Source organism: Agrilus planipennis, unplaced genomic scaffold (assembly GCF_000699045.2).
Source record: "Agrilus planipennis isolate EAB-ADULT unplaced genomic scaffold, Apla_2.0 scaffold173, whole genome shotgun sequence".
Taxonomy (NCBI): Eukaryota; Metazoa; Arthropoda; class Insecta; order Coleoptera; family Buprestidae; genus Agrilus; species Agrilus planipennis.
The window spans coordinates 136299-154368 of NW_020438948.1; the positions used below are offsets into that span (position 1 = coordinate 136299).

The 18070-nt window shown below is 30.8% G+C and overlaps 3 protein-coding genes across 3 annotated transcripts in view; 2 read left to right on the plus strand and 1 right to left on the minus strand.

Annotated features, from left to right (window-relative positions):
* LOC112904547 (regucalcin-like) overlaps positions 1-1671 on the minus strand; it is a 2547-nt gene extending 876 nt beyond the window's left edge. The window contains exons 1-2 of the mRNA XM_025974762.1: positions 1214-1671; positions 882-1118 (exon numbers count right to left, since the gene is read on the minus strand). Coding sequence (XP_025830547.1) covers positions 882-1115 — 234 coding nt within the window. The 5' untranslated portion in view covers positions 1116-1118; positions 1214-1671. The remainder of the gene's footprint in view (positions 1-881; positions 1119-1213) is intronic.
* A 1744-nt stretch (positions 1672-3415) lies between these two features.
* On the plus strand, positions 3416-8389 carry LOC108742661 (MMS19 nucleotide excision repair protein homolog). The gene is made up of 12 exons (XM_025974767.1): positions 3416-3512; positions 3594-4108; positions 4160-4362; positions 4415-4595; positions 5095-5300; positions 5357-5500; positions 5555-6851; positions 7193-7341; positions 7396-7499; positions 7555-7690; positions 7745-7915; positions 8117-8389. The coding sequence occupies exons 2-12, from the start codon at positions 4003-4005 to the stop codon at positions 8303-8305; spliced, it is 2886 nt and encodes a 961-aa protein (XP_025830552.1). The 5' UTR covers positions 3416-3512; positions 3594-4002; the 3' UTR covers positions 8306-8389.
* Positions 8390-9930: 1541 nt separating this feature from the next.
* LOC108742662 (cellular tumor antigen p53) lies at positions 9931-13915 on the plus strand. The gene is made up of 9 exons (XM_018477937.2): positions 9931-10121; positions 10699-10794; positions 10864-10918; positions 11033-11299; positions 11367-11553; positions 12519-12747; positions 12806-12992; positions 13267-13399; positions 13453-13915. The coding sequence occupies exons 1-9, from the start codon at positions 10090-10092 to the stop codon at positions 13464-13466; spliced, it is 1200 nt and encodes a 399-aa protein (XP_018333439.1). The 5' UTR covers positions 9931-10089; the 3' UTR covers positions 13467-13915.
* Positions 13916-18070: the final 4155 nt, after the last annotated feature.

The following is an 18070-nucleotide window of genomic DNA, read 5'->3' on the forward strand; positions in this document are numbered from 1 at the left end:
GTACGTACGTACGTACGTACGTACGTATGTACGTACGTTCGTATGTCAGCATTTTTTTCGTTTTCGATATCTCAAGAACGGATTGAGATATCGCCCTCAACCAAAATTTTTTCGAAAGATATTATCATAATGAAGATCTGAAAGAAATTTGAACGAAATCGGTCAAGCCGTTTTTTTTTTATAAAAAAAAAAACGAATTAATTACAAACAATTTAATTAAAATACGTTCTAATCTAATCACAACAATGAAGTTACGGAATCAATAATAACGAAATATCATTATTCAAGACAGGGAATAACATATTATAATAACATATTATAATAAAAATTTGTTTATAACAAAATGAATTGTTATAAACAATCGATAAACAATAAAAAATAGTATTTACCAATTGACTGATGCAAGTACTCTATCAATTCGGTTTTCTCAGACGAAATACTGTTTCTTATGGGTTTATAAAATGACGAACTCTCAAACATTGTTTGTTATTTATTATTGTGCCGCGTTTTTTTCAAACTTTAGAAACGAATGTACTTTACAATAACTGTATTATCTAATGGGAAGTTAGTCGTATTAGCACCGACCAGTGTGCTCAGACCAATTTTTTTATTAGAAATGAAGAGATATTAGAAAGAATAGGAGAACAGAGGACTTTAAGGAAGTCAGTAAAAAACAGGCGAGATGGGTTGGTAGGACACCTTCTCAGGCATGAAGGTCTAGCAGAGACATATTAGGGACAGAAACGGGAGTTAGGAGGGGTAGAGGTAGACCTAGGTTAGATTATTGTTCGCAAATAGTTAAGTATGTGGGTTGTTCTATTAGTTTTACGGAAATGCGAAGTTTGGTTCAGGATAGGAAAGAGTGGAGGTACGTGTTCAACCAGTCTTAGGACTGACAACCTTATGATAATAATGATGATGAATATTACTAATAACGTCTTTATTAACAATAAATCACCTATAGCAGCTTGGTAGTGACTATTAGTTACAGGATCATATCGGTGAATACGTTTTTCGTAAATATCAACCATATACAAACTTTGTGTTGCTATGTCCCAATGTGGGCCTTCCCCCAAAAGAAAATTTTCTAGAATTCTTTCAACTTTTGGTGCCATTTTCTAGAATAATTAGCTTACAATCAGCTTTGCCTAAGCGGTACTTTCATTCTTATCAGATTTGATTTCAACAATTACATAAAAAAAATAGTACTCACTTGAATAAAACTCAACAAAAAATTGAACACAATTATTTTCTACGAAATCGCAAATGTTTCGCTTAAATATTCACATTAGATTTTCAGGTATTGTTCTCTTTGATCCGTTCTTATTTGTTGCTAAAATATCACTGATAAAATTATCCATGCTGATAAATGCTAGTCAAACCTCGCCTTATTATACAGATACTTTCGAAGAAGATAAATGGAGAACTTTGCGTAACGTAGTTGAAGGGATTCAACCACCTTTGTAGTTGGCAAATTTTGCCCCGTCTAATAAAATATAATGTCACTTATCTGGTTACGACTTTAAATGCGTATTCATATGTACATGGAAGCCGTGCGTAATTAATTCGTAACCTTGAGATGGCCTTAATTAATGCTTTTACTAATGTTTTCTTAAGGCATAGAATATTTTGACGATTTTCTAAATTAAACTTTAAATTGCACAAAACTTACTTAAACAAATAAGGCGCATTTTTCTTTTTATTCCACATATTTATTTAGTCTGTGCATACATATGTCGACTTTTTACTTTTCTTCATCATATTCAATATCCTATTTGTTAAAAATGTAAAGAAATATATCTCTTCAGAAATGAATGTGGATATATACATAAATGTATGTTTTTTATAGAAAAACATTAATAATTTCACAATATTACACATAATTATTATCGTCATTATAATCTACAATATTATTTACATTGTTATTTATAGCCTGGGAGCCGGTGACATTGAAAGTACCGTCGTCGCGGTATTGTAAAATTTTTAAAAAAACTGATATTTGACAATTATACCAACAAATTGGTCTTGGTGCGCGTTAATTTACTTAGCCAAACGTGTATTAAAAAAAATAATTTTTAATAAAAAACCATCGCGAATTTTAAAGCAAATTTGTTAACTTAAAAGAAAACAAAAAAAATGCTAGAAAAAGAACGCGCCAGGATGTTCCTTCACTCTCCTGGCTGCACCAACGGTGGTAGGTCAGCATTCCATGCTGCCGTGCATATGGCTTTAAAACTTTTAAATACTTCAAGGATATTTTTCAATCATTTTTTCTTGTAGTTTTATACAATTTTTAAGTAACTGAAAAGAGCAGTTTTCGATGTTGTTTTCCCTCGGTCAATAATTGAGAGTTCGACAGACAAATCGTTGTTATGATAATGATAAATGGGCACATTTAAGATTTAAAACTTGTTTTCAGGACACTGTGGCTCTGTGGCATTCTTATTTAAGAACATGCATTTATGTTTTATGATTTATGTGAAATAATTTTTACCAAATTTTTTTGATAATTACTAGGGAAGTTCCAGCTTCCTAACTGGGAGGGTTTGAGTTCTCTCTGGTCCCCACCTGGTTGTATACATTTAATATGAAGTGTACCTACATATCAGACAAACAGCGACCTTTCGATCTTGTTTTCCACTCTAACATTTTATCATTAACAGCCATTTTCTGATTTGATTATGTTTTATCGTTAATTTATAATTAAATAGGGTTTTAACGTATAGCTTTAATGGCTGTGACGTAGACACTTAATACTGATGCCACGTCAATTATGTTGTTTAAGATATTTAATTCTGTATGTGGTTGTTTTTAATAATCGTCACAGATACCTTGCAATTAAGAGAATTAAAGAATTTTCATATTTCAATTATTTAGTTTGGTAACGTAAACTAAATTCTCGTTTAATGGAGAAAATATTATTTTTTTATTTTAAATTAGATAATGATGTTCCTAATTCATATGGAGTAAAAAAAATTAAACTGAATTGTATTACACGTAGTTGTTTGAAGAAAACATGAAAAACAATTACTGGTTTATTATATTAAATTATTTATTATGTTGAATATAATTAAAAAGAGGAATTTTAATTTGTATTTGTGAAGCTTGTGTAGGTTATGCCTGATTCTTCTGAAGTATAAAATTGAAAGAGTTTTTGACAAAAATCTCTAAATCGTAAGATATACAGGATGAGTCTTTATCATAGGCTATGAACATATTTGTATTAGGTCTTTATTCTGTTACGCGAGCAACACGCTGTTATTACAGTTATTAATGTGTAATGCATATATATATAAAGTAAAAATAAAAGTCAATTATTTAATAAAATNCATAATACATTATCATTATTGTTTGCTATATATTGTTAACTAACAAAAAGAAAAAAAATATATAATATGTATAACAACATATGGAAGAAAAATAATCATTAATTACCTACTTAATGTTAAACAAAATAAGATCATATAATTTTACCAAATCAATTTCTTCATCATCTTCTACAAGATATTTAGGTAAAAATTCTAATCTTATGATTAGTAGATACTAAATGTTAATCAAGTTGTGATTTATTAAATTACTTTATTATTTTGCAGGCTTTCAAGGGTATGATTTCAGGATTCTGTTAATTTGTGTGTTGTCGATGTTTCGTTAGTGATCTCATGGAACGTCCTCAAAATTCTTCACTATTTCGATGTATTGACGCGTTGTAAAGCCAGAATCTTTTCAAATTTCCCTCGAAAAACCATCATTACCATAGAAATAAATACTGTTTCTATTGCCCATTGTCAATCACAGTCCTTATTTATGTCATGTCTATGTCCTATATCTATGACATACTCTGTCATATTATTTATGTCTGTCATAGTCTATGGATCTACAAAAAGTGTCATGGTGGAATATCAAGGGTCAAGGGATGATTGAAAGAGGTTATCGTTTTAGTAGACTGCTTTTAGGTTAGGTTAAGTAAATATATAAAAACAGATATTAATTATAAATTTAATTATGGAAAAAATGGAAGTGGATAATTATAACTCTGTATTGGATGAATTACTGCAATCAAATAAAGATGACAAAAATCTCAATAACTCTTGCATAAAAGTTAGCAAAGGTGAATTTTAAAACTTGCTGTATATTGTGTACTATATATGTTATCTTTTAGATATTTGTTCTTCAAAATTAACAGTAGTTGATTTAGTAGAACAATTAAGAGTTCTTCTAATCGATACATCATCAGAAAAACGAGATTATGGTCTGTTAATATTAACAAAAGTATTGAATAATCTTCCAACAAATTTTTTAAATTCTGATCAAATAAAGTTTATCAGTTCATTTTACGCCGATAGGCTAAAGGATCATCATCAAGTAAAAAGTATTTAAAATTAGAAACAAATTATTACTGTTAGATGTATTTTAGGTTGTTCCAACAGCTTTACAAGGTATTCTTGTACTGTTTAAGTTTGATAATATTGTTGAAGGATGCATTACACAAATTTTGCAGTCACTTTTTCAAAACATTTCATGCCAACAACAACAACTACATGATCGATATTCCATCTATCAAATTTTTGAAAAATCATTACAGATTAGGACAACAGGTATATAGTATATTGAAAAAGAAAGGATTGGGGTCAATAATAGTATGAATATGGCTCCTACAACAGAATGTATGAGTTCAATAAGTTTTGTTTATTTAATGATCAGGCATAAAAAGTAAGTTCTATAGGACTCCACATAGGTATAGAATTAAATTATATACTAATGTTAAGTATATAAATGACATGATAAACATTTAAAATCTAAATAACTTCTACCTAGTAAAGATTTCATTCATGCAAATTAGTGACATACAGTCATAAAACTGTGATTCAGGATTTTTATTATAGTAGTTTTCTCAATTCATGCAAGTGCCAGTAAATTCTACAAAAGGAAGTTAGTCTGTGTATAAACTGGACTAAACACAAGAGGAAATTTATGTACTAATAAAAAAAAATAAACTTGAAACTAATTAGTTACTGTTATGGGGCCATTTTCATACACTTATCGGCCCTAGCCCTTTACAAATAGTATTAAACTCCTATTTATTTTGCGTTTTAGAAGTACTAGCTATGAGCTTCGATTTTGTGTATGGAGTTATCACAGCTATAGATGGAGAAAGGGATCCTAGAAATTTGCTTTATCTGTTTTCATGGTTACCTAAGTTCATAAAGTTGGTTAACTTGGGACATTTGACTGAAGAAATGTTTGAAGTTGTTGCATGTTACTTCCCTGTTGATTTTAAAGCACCTGGTGACAATATAAATGTACTAGCAAAGTATTTTTTTTTTTCAGAAATTGTAGTTATTATTTTTTGTTTTAGGGCATCAGCAGAGATACCCTGGCTCAAGCTTTATGTCCTTGTTTGTGTTGCATTGAAAGTTTTGCACAGTTTTGTTTACCATTAGCTATAGAGAAGCTATCGTCTTCCTTAAAAACAGCTCAATTGGATTCATTAGATCTCCTGGTATTATAATTAAGAACAATTGCAACAACAAGGTATATGTATTTTTTATTTCAGATTGAAAGTTGTCGAATGTTCTCATCAGACAGTTTTGCACAACATTCTGTTGAAATATGGTCTTTACTTGAGAAAGAAGTTTTGAATGGTACAGACGCACAAATTGTAAACAAATGTTTGGAAACACTAACACATGTTGTAAATAAACTTTCTCAATCTGCTACTACTACCGATTGCTTTGTACAAACAGTGGAAGACATCACAGATACTGTAAAAGGGAATTTAAGACCTGATACTCGATTGTTTCAACCATCAGTAAAAATATTACTTTATTTAGCTAAAGCTTCTGAGAAATCCGTTGATTATGTTATAAAAAACGTCCTTCCTCAACTAGTGAATACTTATAATATCACTTCTACCCCCTTGCATCAATCTTTCTTGTTAGAAAGCATGGTTGATTTTACCAAAGTTTATGTTGAAGTGACTGGAAACATTGACATTAAGGGGACAAAAGAGCTCTCTTTTATACCCAATTTATGTCTTAAGGCGTCGATTCACGAGGATCCAAACATTAGAAAAGTTGGATTAGATAGTATTGGAGAAATAGCTGAATCAATTCCAAAATACCTAAGAGAAAATGTTTACACAAACTTAAAAATCCATTTAACAGTTAATCAACACGAAAAAACTCGTGAAAGTGCGATTAAATGTTTCAAAAATTATTGTAAATTATTTCCCTTGGAGGTAGAACAAGAAATTTTGGATAAGATTTCCACCAGTGATAACACTTCCTTAGATCTGTTCTTAGATGCCCTATGTGAAGTTGGATCTAATGCAAAGTTGACTGAGAAAATCTTGAAAATATTCATTAATTCTTGTACAAATTGCAACGATTTAATAAGATTTTCAGTAGTTTTAAAGAACTTGAAAAAGTTTCTGCTTCTCAGTGGGGGGAACGAAAGCATTTACGCGTTTCTGTTAAGTGATGGGGGACTAATAAATTTTATTATAGATTTGCTTTGTAGAAAGTTTGATGAAACGAGTGTGCAGAAATTTGAAACCCTTTTAAAGAATGTTATCGACGTATTAGAAAATATTGTAGCGGCGCAAGACACTGAAGTACAAAGAGCTATTTTAGAAAAATATTTGAACCCAGCCATTGTTACTTTTAGAGATACTAAAAATTCGGTCTATGTCATCTTATTTCATGGATTGTTATGTAGATTGAAAAAGGATTTAGCAGGGGATTATGGACTTATCGGTGACCTATGTGAAGCAACATTACAAACTGACAACGATTTTGTTTTCGAATTTGGAGCACGATTAATTGCTAATTTAATTAATAAATTAGATGATGGTGAGTCTTCTTTATTTTCTTATACCTATTAATATATCCAAAACTTTATTTTAATTTAATTATTATGGAACTATTGTTGTTTGATATTTAGTTTTTTTTATGATTAAAAAATAGTGCTACGGGAAGCTTTACAAAAATAACAAATGCATTATCTGACAGTGAATAAAATAATTAGTATCGTTAGATTTAAAATATTTGTGTTGGATGCATTTTTTTATTTAACTATATTACAAATCAACATAATATTATAAATGAAGCGTTTTACACTCTTCAGGTTTCTCATTAAATAATACAGTAAATATGAAATTGGGCTTTTGTATGTCATATACTTATTTTTGTAGAAAAAGCCGTTAAATATAATCTCAAAGTTATTGAAAGTTGCATAGAGGTTGAAAAAATTTTCCATAAACGCAATGTGATACTGTTTTCATGGGTAATTAAGGCTCTAATTATGAGAGGACACGAATATGGGTCTTTATACACTAATAAGGTACCAATTATAGTAAAATGAATATGATGGTATTTTTAATAATTCGTATTGCAGCTCATAAATATGTTAGAATCATGCAAGGATGCCCCATTAGGTTTTGAATTGATTATGAGTGATAGCTATAATTGTTTAAGTAGCGAAAGTAATTGCAACAGAAGGTGTGAATTGTATTTTTTTTTTTAATATTATTTGTAATAAGTTTTATGTTCATAGGCTGTTATATCGACAAAAATTCTTTACGGATGTTATAAAACAACTGTGCAAGGAGGAAAAGCAACAATATTTATTAGCAGTGGGATATCTCTTAAAAGAAAGTCCTAAACAGGTCGTTTTAATGCATTTTAAGAAGGTTTGTGACAGAAGTAAAAATTCATGGTTATTTTATTAACAAAATGATTTTTAGTTATTGAAAAGTATAGTGTTATGTTTGGAAAAAATTGATGATTCCGAGATTTTGTGTAGCATTTTAGGTATATTATTTAGTTTTCTAGAAAGTAAGGAAACTATATTTGAGGACTACATAGATGAGCTTGTGCCAAGATTTCTTAGTTTATCACGATTCCAAAAATCAATGGTACGTATTGAAAAAGATACAAAATAATCTTAACTAGAGAATTCTACATGCAATACAACCGTCTATTTTGACCACCTCTTATAAACTCGAATCTTAGCTGGTTATAGATTCCGGCCGTGAAAGCCTATAATCTTATATTGTAGAATCATTTAATTAAGAATGCAAAATTTACTAAATTCTACTTTATTTTCAAATTTTTAGAAAGTACGAATAAAGGCATTGCAATGTTTACAAGCATATGCCATTGGCTTTACTTTACACAAATTGCTACATCAAAAGCAACCTGTTGTTCACGAGTTGGAGCAATGTTTGGATGATCCGAAACGAATGGTACGAAAGGAGGCTGTCTTAGCAAGAAATTGTTGGTTTCTATTAGATACACCCACGTGAATTAATACAGACTTACATTTGTTGTTTTTATTATAATTTTGCAGTTAAAACTGAGGGTTTAAAATGTAAATAATTTAACAAACTAAATTTTTACAATCTCTTCTTGTTTTCATTTAAAAATATAAAGTTTCTGCCCTAATAAACATGATAATTACAAAATTGTATAAGTAATTATGGATGTAAAAGTTTATAAATTCACTGTCAGAAAATTTAGATGAAAGTGCTCTTGGTGGAAAAAGGAATTAATGGAATGGCTTTGAAGAACATAAAAAAAGTGTTTGGCGGTATAGGTAAAGGGGGAAGTTCAGGGCTCGAGGTGAAAAAACGAATGTTGGAAAAAACCCGTCCAAGTTAGAGGGGGGGGAGGACAAAGAAACGGGGTAATTTACCTCAATTGGAATTTTCAAAGAAATGTTGATGACAAAAATTGTTCAGATGGTTCTCTTATGAAACAGCACAAACGAAACAAATAAATAAAAAAGATAATTAGAAATTAAATTTATCTGCTACAGAAGATCTTATATTAAAATAGGGAATAAGTGTTTGTAAAAGATTTTGATTGAACTTGTAGTTTGGACACAATCAGCACATTACGAATTTTTTGAACCACTTGAGCTGAAAGAAAAAATATTGAAACTGTCGTCACGACTCTACATGCCCTTAGATTTTTGGAAACGATACCTTCCTTTTTCAATATTTAAACACCCTGTATAGCAGATTCAATTTACGTGCTATAAACGTTCTTATATTAAAATACGGAACTAGCGTTTGAAGTTTTTTGATTAAACTTATACTTTGGTCACAATGAACATGGTGCGTACTTTTTGGGTCACCCTGTATATTTCGTCAATTATTTTTATTTGTCTTATTTTGCAATTTGCAGACAATTAAATTCAAATGATTTGTTTTAACAAAGAGTGGGAGAAAATTAATATTTACGGAGTTGTGGATATCAGTAAACCATTTTAATTATAAAACGTAAAAGGATAAGAAAAGTCAGATGCGTACTCAAATTATAATATTTGTCTAGTAGAGGCCAATGGTCAATGAAATGTAATTTCAAGGACACGGAAAGTAGATTTTATTTTACAATAATAATAATAATACAAGCAAACATTCGCTTTTTGAGTATTTAAAGAACAGAACGTTTGAGGATGAGTCATCTCTTAGATAAGCATGGATAAGCATTTCTTCTTTCGCGGTCTACAGCCGTTATTCGGAACAAGTTTACGGAGTAGGGGATCGAAGACGTAAGGGGATATTCAACAGGTACCTGTTGACTAAATGATGAAGAAAAGTGGAGAGGCTATTTTAAACGTATGCCGATTGGTTTAAATGGGTTTCAAATTTGCCTAACTTCCAATCCAAACGTTTGTTTTGAAATTTCAAAGATTTGTTGTTGAGAATTATGTACAGTTGCGGGAGGAACTAAGAGTATTTAAAATTCAATCGTATAATAATTTTACTAATGGAAACAAAAAATTATACGCAATGAACTCATTAAAACATTGGATTTTTAGAAAGTACATATTACCCAATCGTAAAACTTAAATTGATCTTTTGTGCGAAAATATGATGCATGTATGCAGGTCTATATGTTCATATCCCCTCTTTTTTTGTATCCGCATGGCATTCATTTGTTGTGTCGGTGAACGAGGTACGAGAATTCACATGTTGAGGAGGAAGGGTCAGAAAACAACGTTTTACTAAGTCTGTAAAATTAGAGGTTTTCCAAGGGTACACTGGCTTTTCAAAATCCACCAAATGTGTGATGTGATTTGAGAATGAAAAGTGAAATTTTTAATGAAAATATCAGGTTAGTTGTGTCTTTTTGATAATTTACATTTACATCAACTTGCTGTCTGCCGTTGTCTGTTTTAAATTTTTTACAATACATATACTGAATTTATTATAGGTACTTATTAGTTATTATACATGTAAAAACATCTATCGAAAATTCAGTTATTTTTATATTCAATGATTAGATAAAACACTATTAAATTATCTTCTTGAATCTCAATAAATAGTATCATATCATTTATTGTGATTAATACATTCTGTAAAATAGTTTCAACCGAGAGGTTAAAAAACCATTAAAAAAAGAATTAGTAATTTATGTAGTATTTAGGATTATTATAAAAAAAGTCAGTGGCGGACCTTCAAAAGTAAATTAAGGATATTTTTTAAAATTTGCGTATATTCGCATAATCGCATCTTTTTATAAAAAATATAAATATTTACAAAAATTTTAATGTTTAGTGAATACATTTTGGAATTAGACACTGTCTTATAAAAATCATTACCTATTCTTTCTTGACATGATTTAATAGAAATACACTCGCAAATCGATTTAATTAATAGGTACCTACTACAGTTAATTTATTTGTGCTTAGGATGTGTGAAGAAAGTACTCAACCTTTACTAACAGACTCTCAGCAGAGCGAAATATTTCGGGATATCGATTTTGCTGCCCTTAGTCCAAACACGATGTAAGAATGAATCGCTGTACTTATCAATGAGAGATTTTTTAAAGGGGTTTTCTTAATTTTTCATTTCAGTTCAAATCTACTACCAGATTATACTAGTGTTAATGTTAACGATACCCACTTTGACGTAAGTTAGCTTTTTTTTACTTAACCCGGTATGTTATTATTTATTTTTAGTTTACCTAGAAGTGGCGATACGGTAATACATATATATGTGTATATATTAAACAATGTTTACTAGGTAAATCCTCAGCAAAATTTACAAGGTTCCTTTGTATACGTGCTCAATAATGATAGAAATATATCTTATCACGAGGATATAAAGCAAGAAAATGGGTATTCTGAATCTCTAACACCTTCACCGCCAACTGAGCCCGTCCTCCAGTTACCACCAGTTCCTCCACCCCAAACAACGTCGTCAATCATTAGTAACGAAGATTACCCCGGACCCTTAAATTTTGATGTGTTCATTAACCCTCACCTTGTTCCCGGGAATAAAACATGGGTGGTAACTACAACTTGAATCAAATCTTTATGTTAAGTGCGATATTAATATTAGATGCTCTGGTTTTTAGTATTCCGAAAAACTGAGAAAGATTTACATAGGCATGGGTATTTCTTTTCCGGTGGATTTTCGTTGCAATCCAGGGAATCAGGTGTTGTTTGTGCGAGCAACTCCCCTTTACAGTGTCTCTCAATTTGCTCAAGAACCGGTAATTCGATGCATTGCACATGCGCAAAGGTCTGATGGTTCAAATCAGGGTTTGTATTTATGTTAATAAATATTTTTATGCAATTTTTCATGCTTTATCTTATTTGATTTGAATATAGGTGGCATTCGTTTGTGTGATTTGCATATGTTGTAAAGATTATATATACACTTTAAGAAGTAATGAAATTCAGGAAGTGATACTACACCTGATTATTTAAATTTTAGTAATGTAAAAATAATTTAGGAATTTTACTTCTCGCCAATCTTTTATATGGGGAGCACTATCAAAAACTTGCCAGCTTACACATATGTAACTGTAATACCGTGTGTAAAAGAATCATCATCATCATCATCATCATAAGGTCGTCAGTCCTAAGACTGGCTGGACACGCAACTCCACTCTTTCCTATCCTGAGTTAATCTTCGCATTTCCCTTACCTAGAGCAACCCATATCCTTAACTATTTGCGAACATTAATCTAATCTAGGTCTACCTTCACCCCTTCTAACTTCCGTTTCTGACCATAATTTGTCTCTGACTAGACCTTCATGCCTGAGAAGGTGTCCTACTAACCTATCTCGCCTATTTCTTATTGACTTCCATAGAGTTATCTGTTCTCTTATTTTTTCTAATACTTCTTCATTTCTAACCTTCTCTATCCACGGTGTCCTCATCATTCGCCTGTAACACCACATTTCGAACGCTTCTAACTTTTTCTTTTCCGCCGCGCCCACTGTCCATGTTTCGCACCCGTACAGCGCCGTGATTCAAACATACACCTTTAACAACCTTTTCGAATTTCTAAATTAACCGTTCGTGAGCATAGAAGTGACTTCCTTTTATTGAAGGTGACTCGACCCTGCGCTATCATAATCCTATTCAAAAACAATGTGTATTTACAAATGAACTCATTTTGTTGTTTTTTTTAATCGTTTTTCTGTGTTACTTTACAAGTGGCTGTTAATGAGAGCTAAGCTAATATGATACAATCAGAAATTATAAAAGTTTCTTTTAGGTTTACCTGCTCATGTTTGGTCTCATATAATTCGGTGCCATAGTTCAGGGGCTGTATATCAAGGAAACGTAGAACAAAAAGAACGTTTGAGTGTTGTTGTACCCTTGGAAAAACCTCAGACTGGAAGTGATACAGTCAGAATTAACTATCAGTTCGTTTGCAAAAACTCATGTCCTTCAGGAATGAATAGGAGACCAATGGAATTGGTTTTCACATTAGAAGATTATCAGTAAAAATTAAATTGAAGTAATTATATATGTTCTACTTATGTGTTACCTTTTTAATAGGGGAAACGTGTTAGGACGCACAAAAGTTAATATCAGAGTCTGTTCATCTCCTAAAAGGGATAGGGAAAAAGAAGAGCGAGAAAGGATGGCTAATGGAGAACTCCCTAGTTCAAAAAAGAGGAAGGAAAACCCTAAAAAGCCTACAAACAATAAAGACGGAAGTGATATTAAAATACATGAAATAACGGTAAACACATTTGAATAGTTTTAATAAAAACATTGTTTGCAATATTGCCCATCGGTGAGGTAAATTAAAGGGTATTAAAAAAATATATTTGGATAACTCTTGTTTTATATGCTGTTTGTTAAGATGTTTAAACAGTAACTTATTGTTGCTAAAAGAAAAAAAAATCACATTGCTAAAGGTTCCTTTTGTAATAGTAATCACCACAAATAATCAATAATTCTTTTGTGAGCATATTAAAGCCCATTTATAATAAAATAATGTTGGGCGTTTTTAGATTCCTGTTGCTGGAACCCATAATGTCAATAATATTCTAAAATATGCCTACGACATAATGTCGGGCGATCAAAACCGATTCAACGTCCAAGAACCTTTTCAAGAATGCATGACCAAAATTACGAATATGATGGGTAAGGAAATCAGATTAATTAGGCTGTCGGATAATAATAACGTATTTTTTTAGGCAAGCAAGAATAATTCTGATTTTTTGCATGATATCAACATTTTGTATTTTTTTACTAAACAGTTATACTATTTAGGATATAATACGTTTTCGTGGAAAGGGTCTAGCCGAAAATTGCACTGACGTCTGTTAACGTTCACTATAATCCATAATTTTGAAAAAATATATATGATATAGTGCTAAACAATATCTTCCATTTTGCGTTGGTTTTATCCATCTATTACATTTTTTCAAAAAAAAAACTTGAAATTTAGGGTTATTATCCTGTACTTCTTTTATAAGTGCAATTAGACCTCGACAATTTATTGTATGAATGCTTCGGATCATAAGTAATCCATAAAAAATTACTGAACAAATAAATGTCGGTGCAATTTTCATATGCTTAAACGGCTAGACGACCCTTTCGTTGCCATACTTTATGCTTTTTATTATGTGGTATATTTTTTATCGTATAAAAAAGGGCNGACAAACTTGTACGTGTCTATTTAGTTTTAAGTTTTTATAGTTTGTATTCATATTATTTCCTATTATACAAGTATATTTTTTAAGAATCATTAGAATTATTTTTCCAATGACTTTATACTGATTTTTGATTAAAAATTGTTAAAAAGTCGCATTCAGTAATCACAAATGTAAACATAATGACAAATGTAACTTTTAAATGAATTATTCAAAATGAATAAATTAACGAAAATCTTAAACAAAAAAGAATATCTAAAGTGATTATTTGCAGATTGTAGCACTTACTTAAATTATAGTTTATAAGCGAATTTAAAGCATTTGTTAACGATTACACGTTAGATGTGGTGATATTTGTTCGTATTCATTTAAAAGTTCAATTATTAGTGGATAAGATGCAGACCTCTATACAATATAATGTGCGAACCATTTGTGGTACTTTATGCTTAATAAATCAGTTTTTTTATTAATTGGTGTTTTACATTCCTTTTTACAAAGCTATACAAACAGAAATAAAAGCAGAAAACAGTTTTCATATCTATCGGTATGCACTATTATTTATACGTTTTTTATACAAATATAAAACTGAAAACTTTCTAGTAAACATAAATCTGAGTACGAAACGTTTTACAGTACGTCACTTATTCTATATAAACAATGATAAGTTAACTATGAGACCCATGGGGTTTTCCCGGTAACTCGTTTAAGAATTTTTTTGTCGGAAATCTTAAACAAATGGTGCGCGAGTTTAGTTTTATCACAATCAGTATAAGCTTATTATATTGTTAATAGCTGATCTTTTAAATTAAATTGGAGGCTTTGTCGACCTCTATTTTCAAAAACGAACCGGCATGATAATAAAATTACGTTAAAAAGTGTAAAATTAATGTAAATCGAAGACATCTAAGTCTAGAAGAAAGGGTAAGACGCCTTAAACAATTGTGACTGGACAAAGGTTTGAAGTGGGCTCAATCGATGGCCCGTGGTGTTGTAGTAGATCTAAAAATCGAAGCACATAATTTTGTCTAAAGTTGGAAAAGGTCACTTTTCTACAGAATGTATAATAGGAGTGTGCTCCTTGATCATCAATATTTTTTAACCGAACTTCCATAATACAAGAAAGATACAAGGTCAGTTTTGGTTAAAGCAGTTTGCGTACCAACACCTACGATTGATCTAGAGAGCAATAAACTTTGATTATTTTCGTTGTGAAAACGATCTGGTATGTTTCAAATACATTAGTAAATTTAAGGCATTATAAATAGTCCCTACCACTAGTAAGCGAATATTAAGACTAGACTAGACACCGAGACACTAGACACCGAGAATATTGAAATTTCCGAAAATGAAGAATCCAATTGAATGAGACATCCCAAACTAACCCGAAATAATCCAAATATTAAAAAAAAACATTTACGGTTAAAAATACAAAATATGTATATTCGATCACTTTACTAGCTGTAAATAAATTCAATTTTAATGTTTTCTTTCCTAAAAAACAATTTTTATAACGCCGTAAGTGAGTATTGAAAACTTTATATTCTGGTTCAGGGTGCTTGAAAAGCAGATTTTTATGTAATTATTTTGAGAAAAATCAAAATTAAAATTTGTTACCATCAATTATTCGCGCCCTATTGGTGGATCACATTAAAAGATATTTTCAAAGTTAATTACATTGTACATTGTACTTGTCGATTCCACTCACTTTCCATGCTGAAACCACAAAATTTCCCCAAATTTTGGCGCCCCCTTGCGACTATACTAGGTGTTGGCACGTAAATTTCTAAAACTGACCTTAAATAAATAGAAATCTACCCTGAATGTTTGGTTTAAAAATATTGGCGAAATCGCTGTCATCAAGATGTTCAAGGGCCACCTGGTGATTGGGGTGGGAACCTGCCGGTTTGGGGTGATCCCCAAATAAAACACGACATTGCATTTCTATATACGTCTCTCTTATCTGGTCATACTTCCATAACACATGTAATGCTACAGAAAAATGATCTTTACCTACTTTACACAAAAATGTACCCATCGATGTTCAGAATATTATAGCATACTTAGTATAAAACCTTGGACCATACAATTGCTTACGACATCTTATCCTTTTGATAAGAAATGGAATTATCATTTGTCTACTCAATACTTGGAAGAACCGCATGGATCCCTTCGAAAAATGACCATTTGTATGTGTATGGTCAAAAGTATTTAAAAGCGTCCTGGGTTGCGAAATGAACGAAGGGCGGACCTTATTATATTCACATTGTACTCTGCTGTTAAGCATGTAAACGATGACTGCAAGGCGTTAATGTTTTTAGTGAATAATAGAAACTAATAAACAGACCCATTTTGTCATTGCGCAATCCAAAGTCATAGCCTTAGAGATTCTAAATTACTTCTACCACCATTAAAAGAGAAGAGTTCCTTTAAGGATGGTGCCTGTTGGTCCACGAGAGGTCTATTACAGGATAGCGACTGACACTGAATTAAGTATATTAAATTTCTTAATTTTTCCTGTATGCAATTAAAATGTCCTGCGATTTACTTAAAAACGATTTACGTTGGTCAAATAGGACATACTTTTCAAAAAAGAATTAATGAGCACAAAAATCTTTTGATTACAAAACAAGTGTCAAATTATGCAAAACATCTTAACGTTTAAAATCAGAAATTTAATGAAAATTAAACAAATCAACAAAAATTTTGGAAATTTTACACGTTATCAGTTCTCCCTTTCAGAATTGCTGAAAATATAAGAATACAAATCAATTTCTGAGTGTCCAATTAGATCTTAATAGCTCGCCCTTTTATTAACCTCTTCTTTAATTTATAAGTTTGAAGAAGCCTTAATAAGACGAAACAATTTAGGAGTAAGTAGTAGGAATTTATTTATAAAGTGAATATAATTTCTATCAAGTAAATACCGTTGATCTTATTAATAAACTAAATTAATTTAGTTTTCCAAACATTAATAAATCTCTTAACAATTACAAATTTTCTGGGTCCGTCGATACCCTGTATTAATTGTTCCTCTTATCTGGCATTTCAACCAGACTTTCCCCTATCCGCCACCCGGGGACGCGCCCGATGGGGGTTGCAGGCTCCCCTCACGGGAAAAATGTGTGTTATACGGTATATTTTTACCCCGTGTGCTTACTAAAGGGTTGTTTACTGTGGGACCCACACCACAATACATGAATAAAAGTTGTTCAATATAAAAAATTTATGCAAATAATCAACCTGCATTTTACAAAAGAAATTGGAAATCGTTTAAAAAACTAAAAGACATGGAACTGAAATAATTTGTTTTTAATGGTATTATGCATGTTCTATTAATTTATTGAATTAATTCATTTAAATAAAATTGAAGTGCCTGCTTATAATATCGAAAAAACTGCCTTTTTTAAGTTGATATTGTTATTTGTACTTAAAACATATTAAGACATATACTCTTAAAATTTTTTTACAAAATCTCTACACGGGACAATCTGCACCGATTTCAAGCAGATTTGCAAATACGAAGAAGGAATTGTTAAGAGTGAAATATATGGGCTATTTTTTAATAGTAGCTACTTGATATTTAGTAACTTTTACAAAGTTTCAGTATTTAAGAAAAATGTACGATTCTCATAAAAATTGTAACCGGAAAACCTAATAACAAAATAATAAATTGTGACAAAGTATATGCGCTACACTAAAACTATGAATATATTCACCTAACTAAAATAACAACTATTTGCATAATGTTAACATTTTTAGTATACTTAACTAAAAGCATTAATAGATATAGTGGGACGTCCATTAAATACGTAAGGTTCTTATTTTAATTTGGACCTCTCCCCCTTTTTGTGAGATTTGGTAAGATGTGATAGAATCTCCCTCTTCCTTTCACGTGAAATTAACCCGGAAAAACAGGACATCCCGAAAAAAGTAGAAAAAAATGATTGCTTTATCATCTGTGCCTATACAATAAGTATCACGTAAGATTTTTCAAAGACCCCCCGCTCCCTTTAAATGTTATTTGATAAGATTCTGCTGTATATTTCCCCTACTCCCATTTTGAGCACACGTAATTAATGGATGTCCCCTAACTAATACTCTACTACTAAAATTTCTTTCTATAAAGCGAAAAAAAAAATATTAATTACTATTATTTATA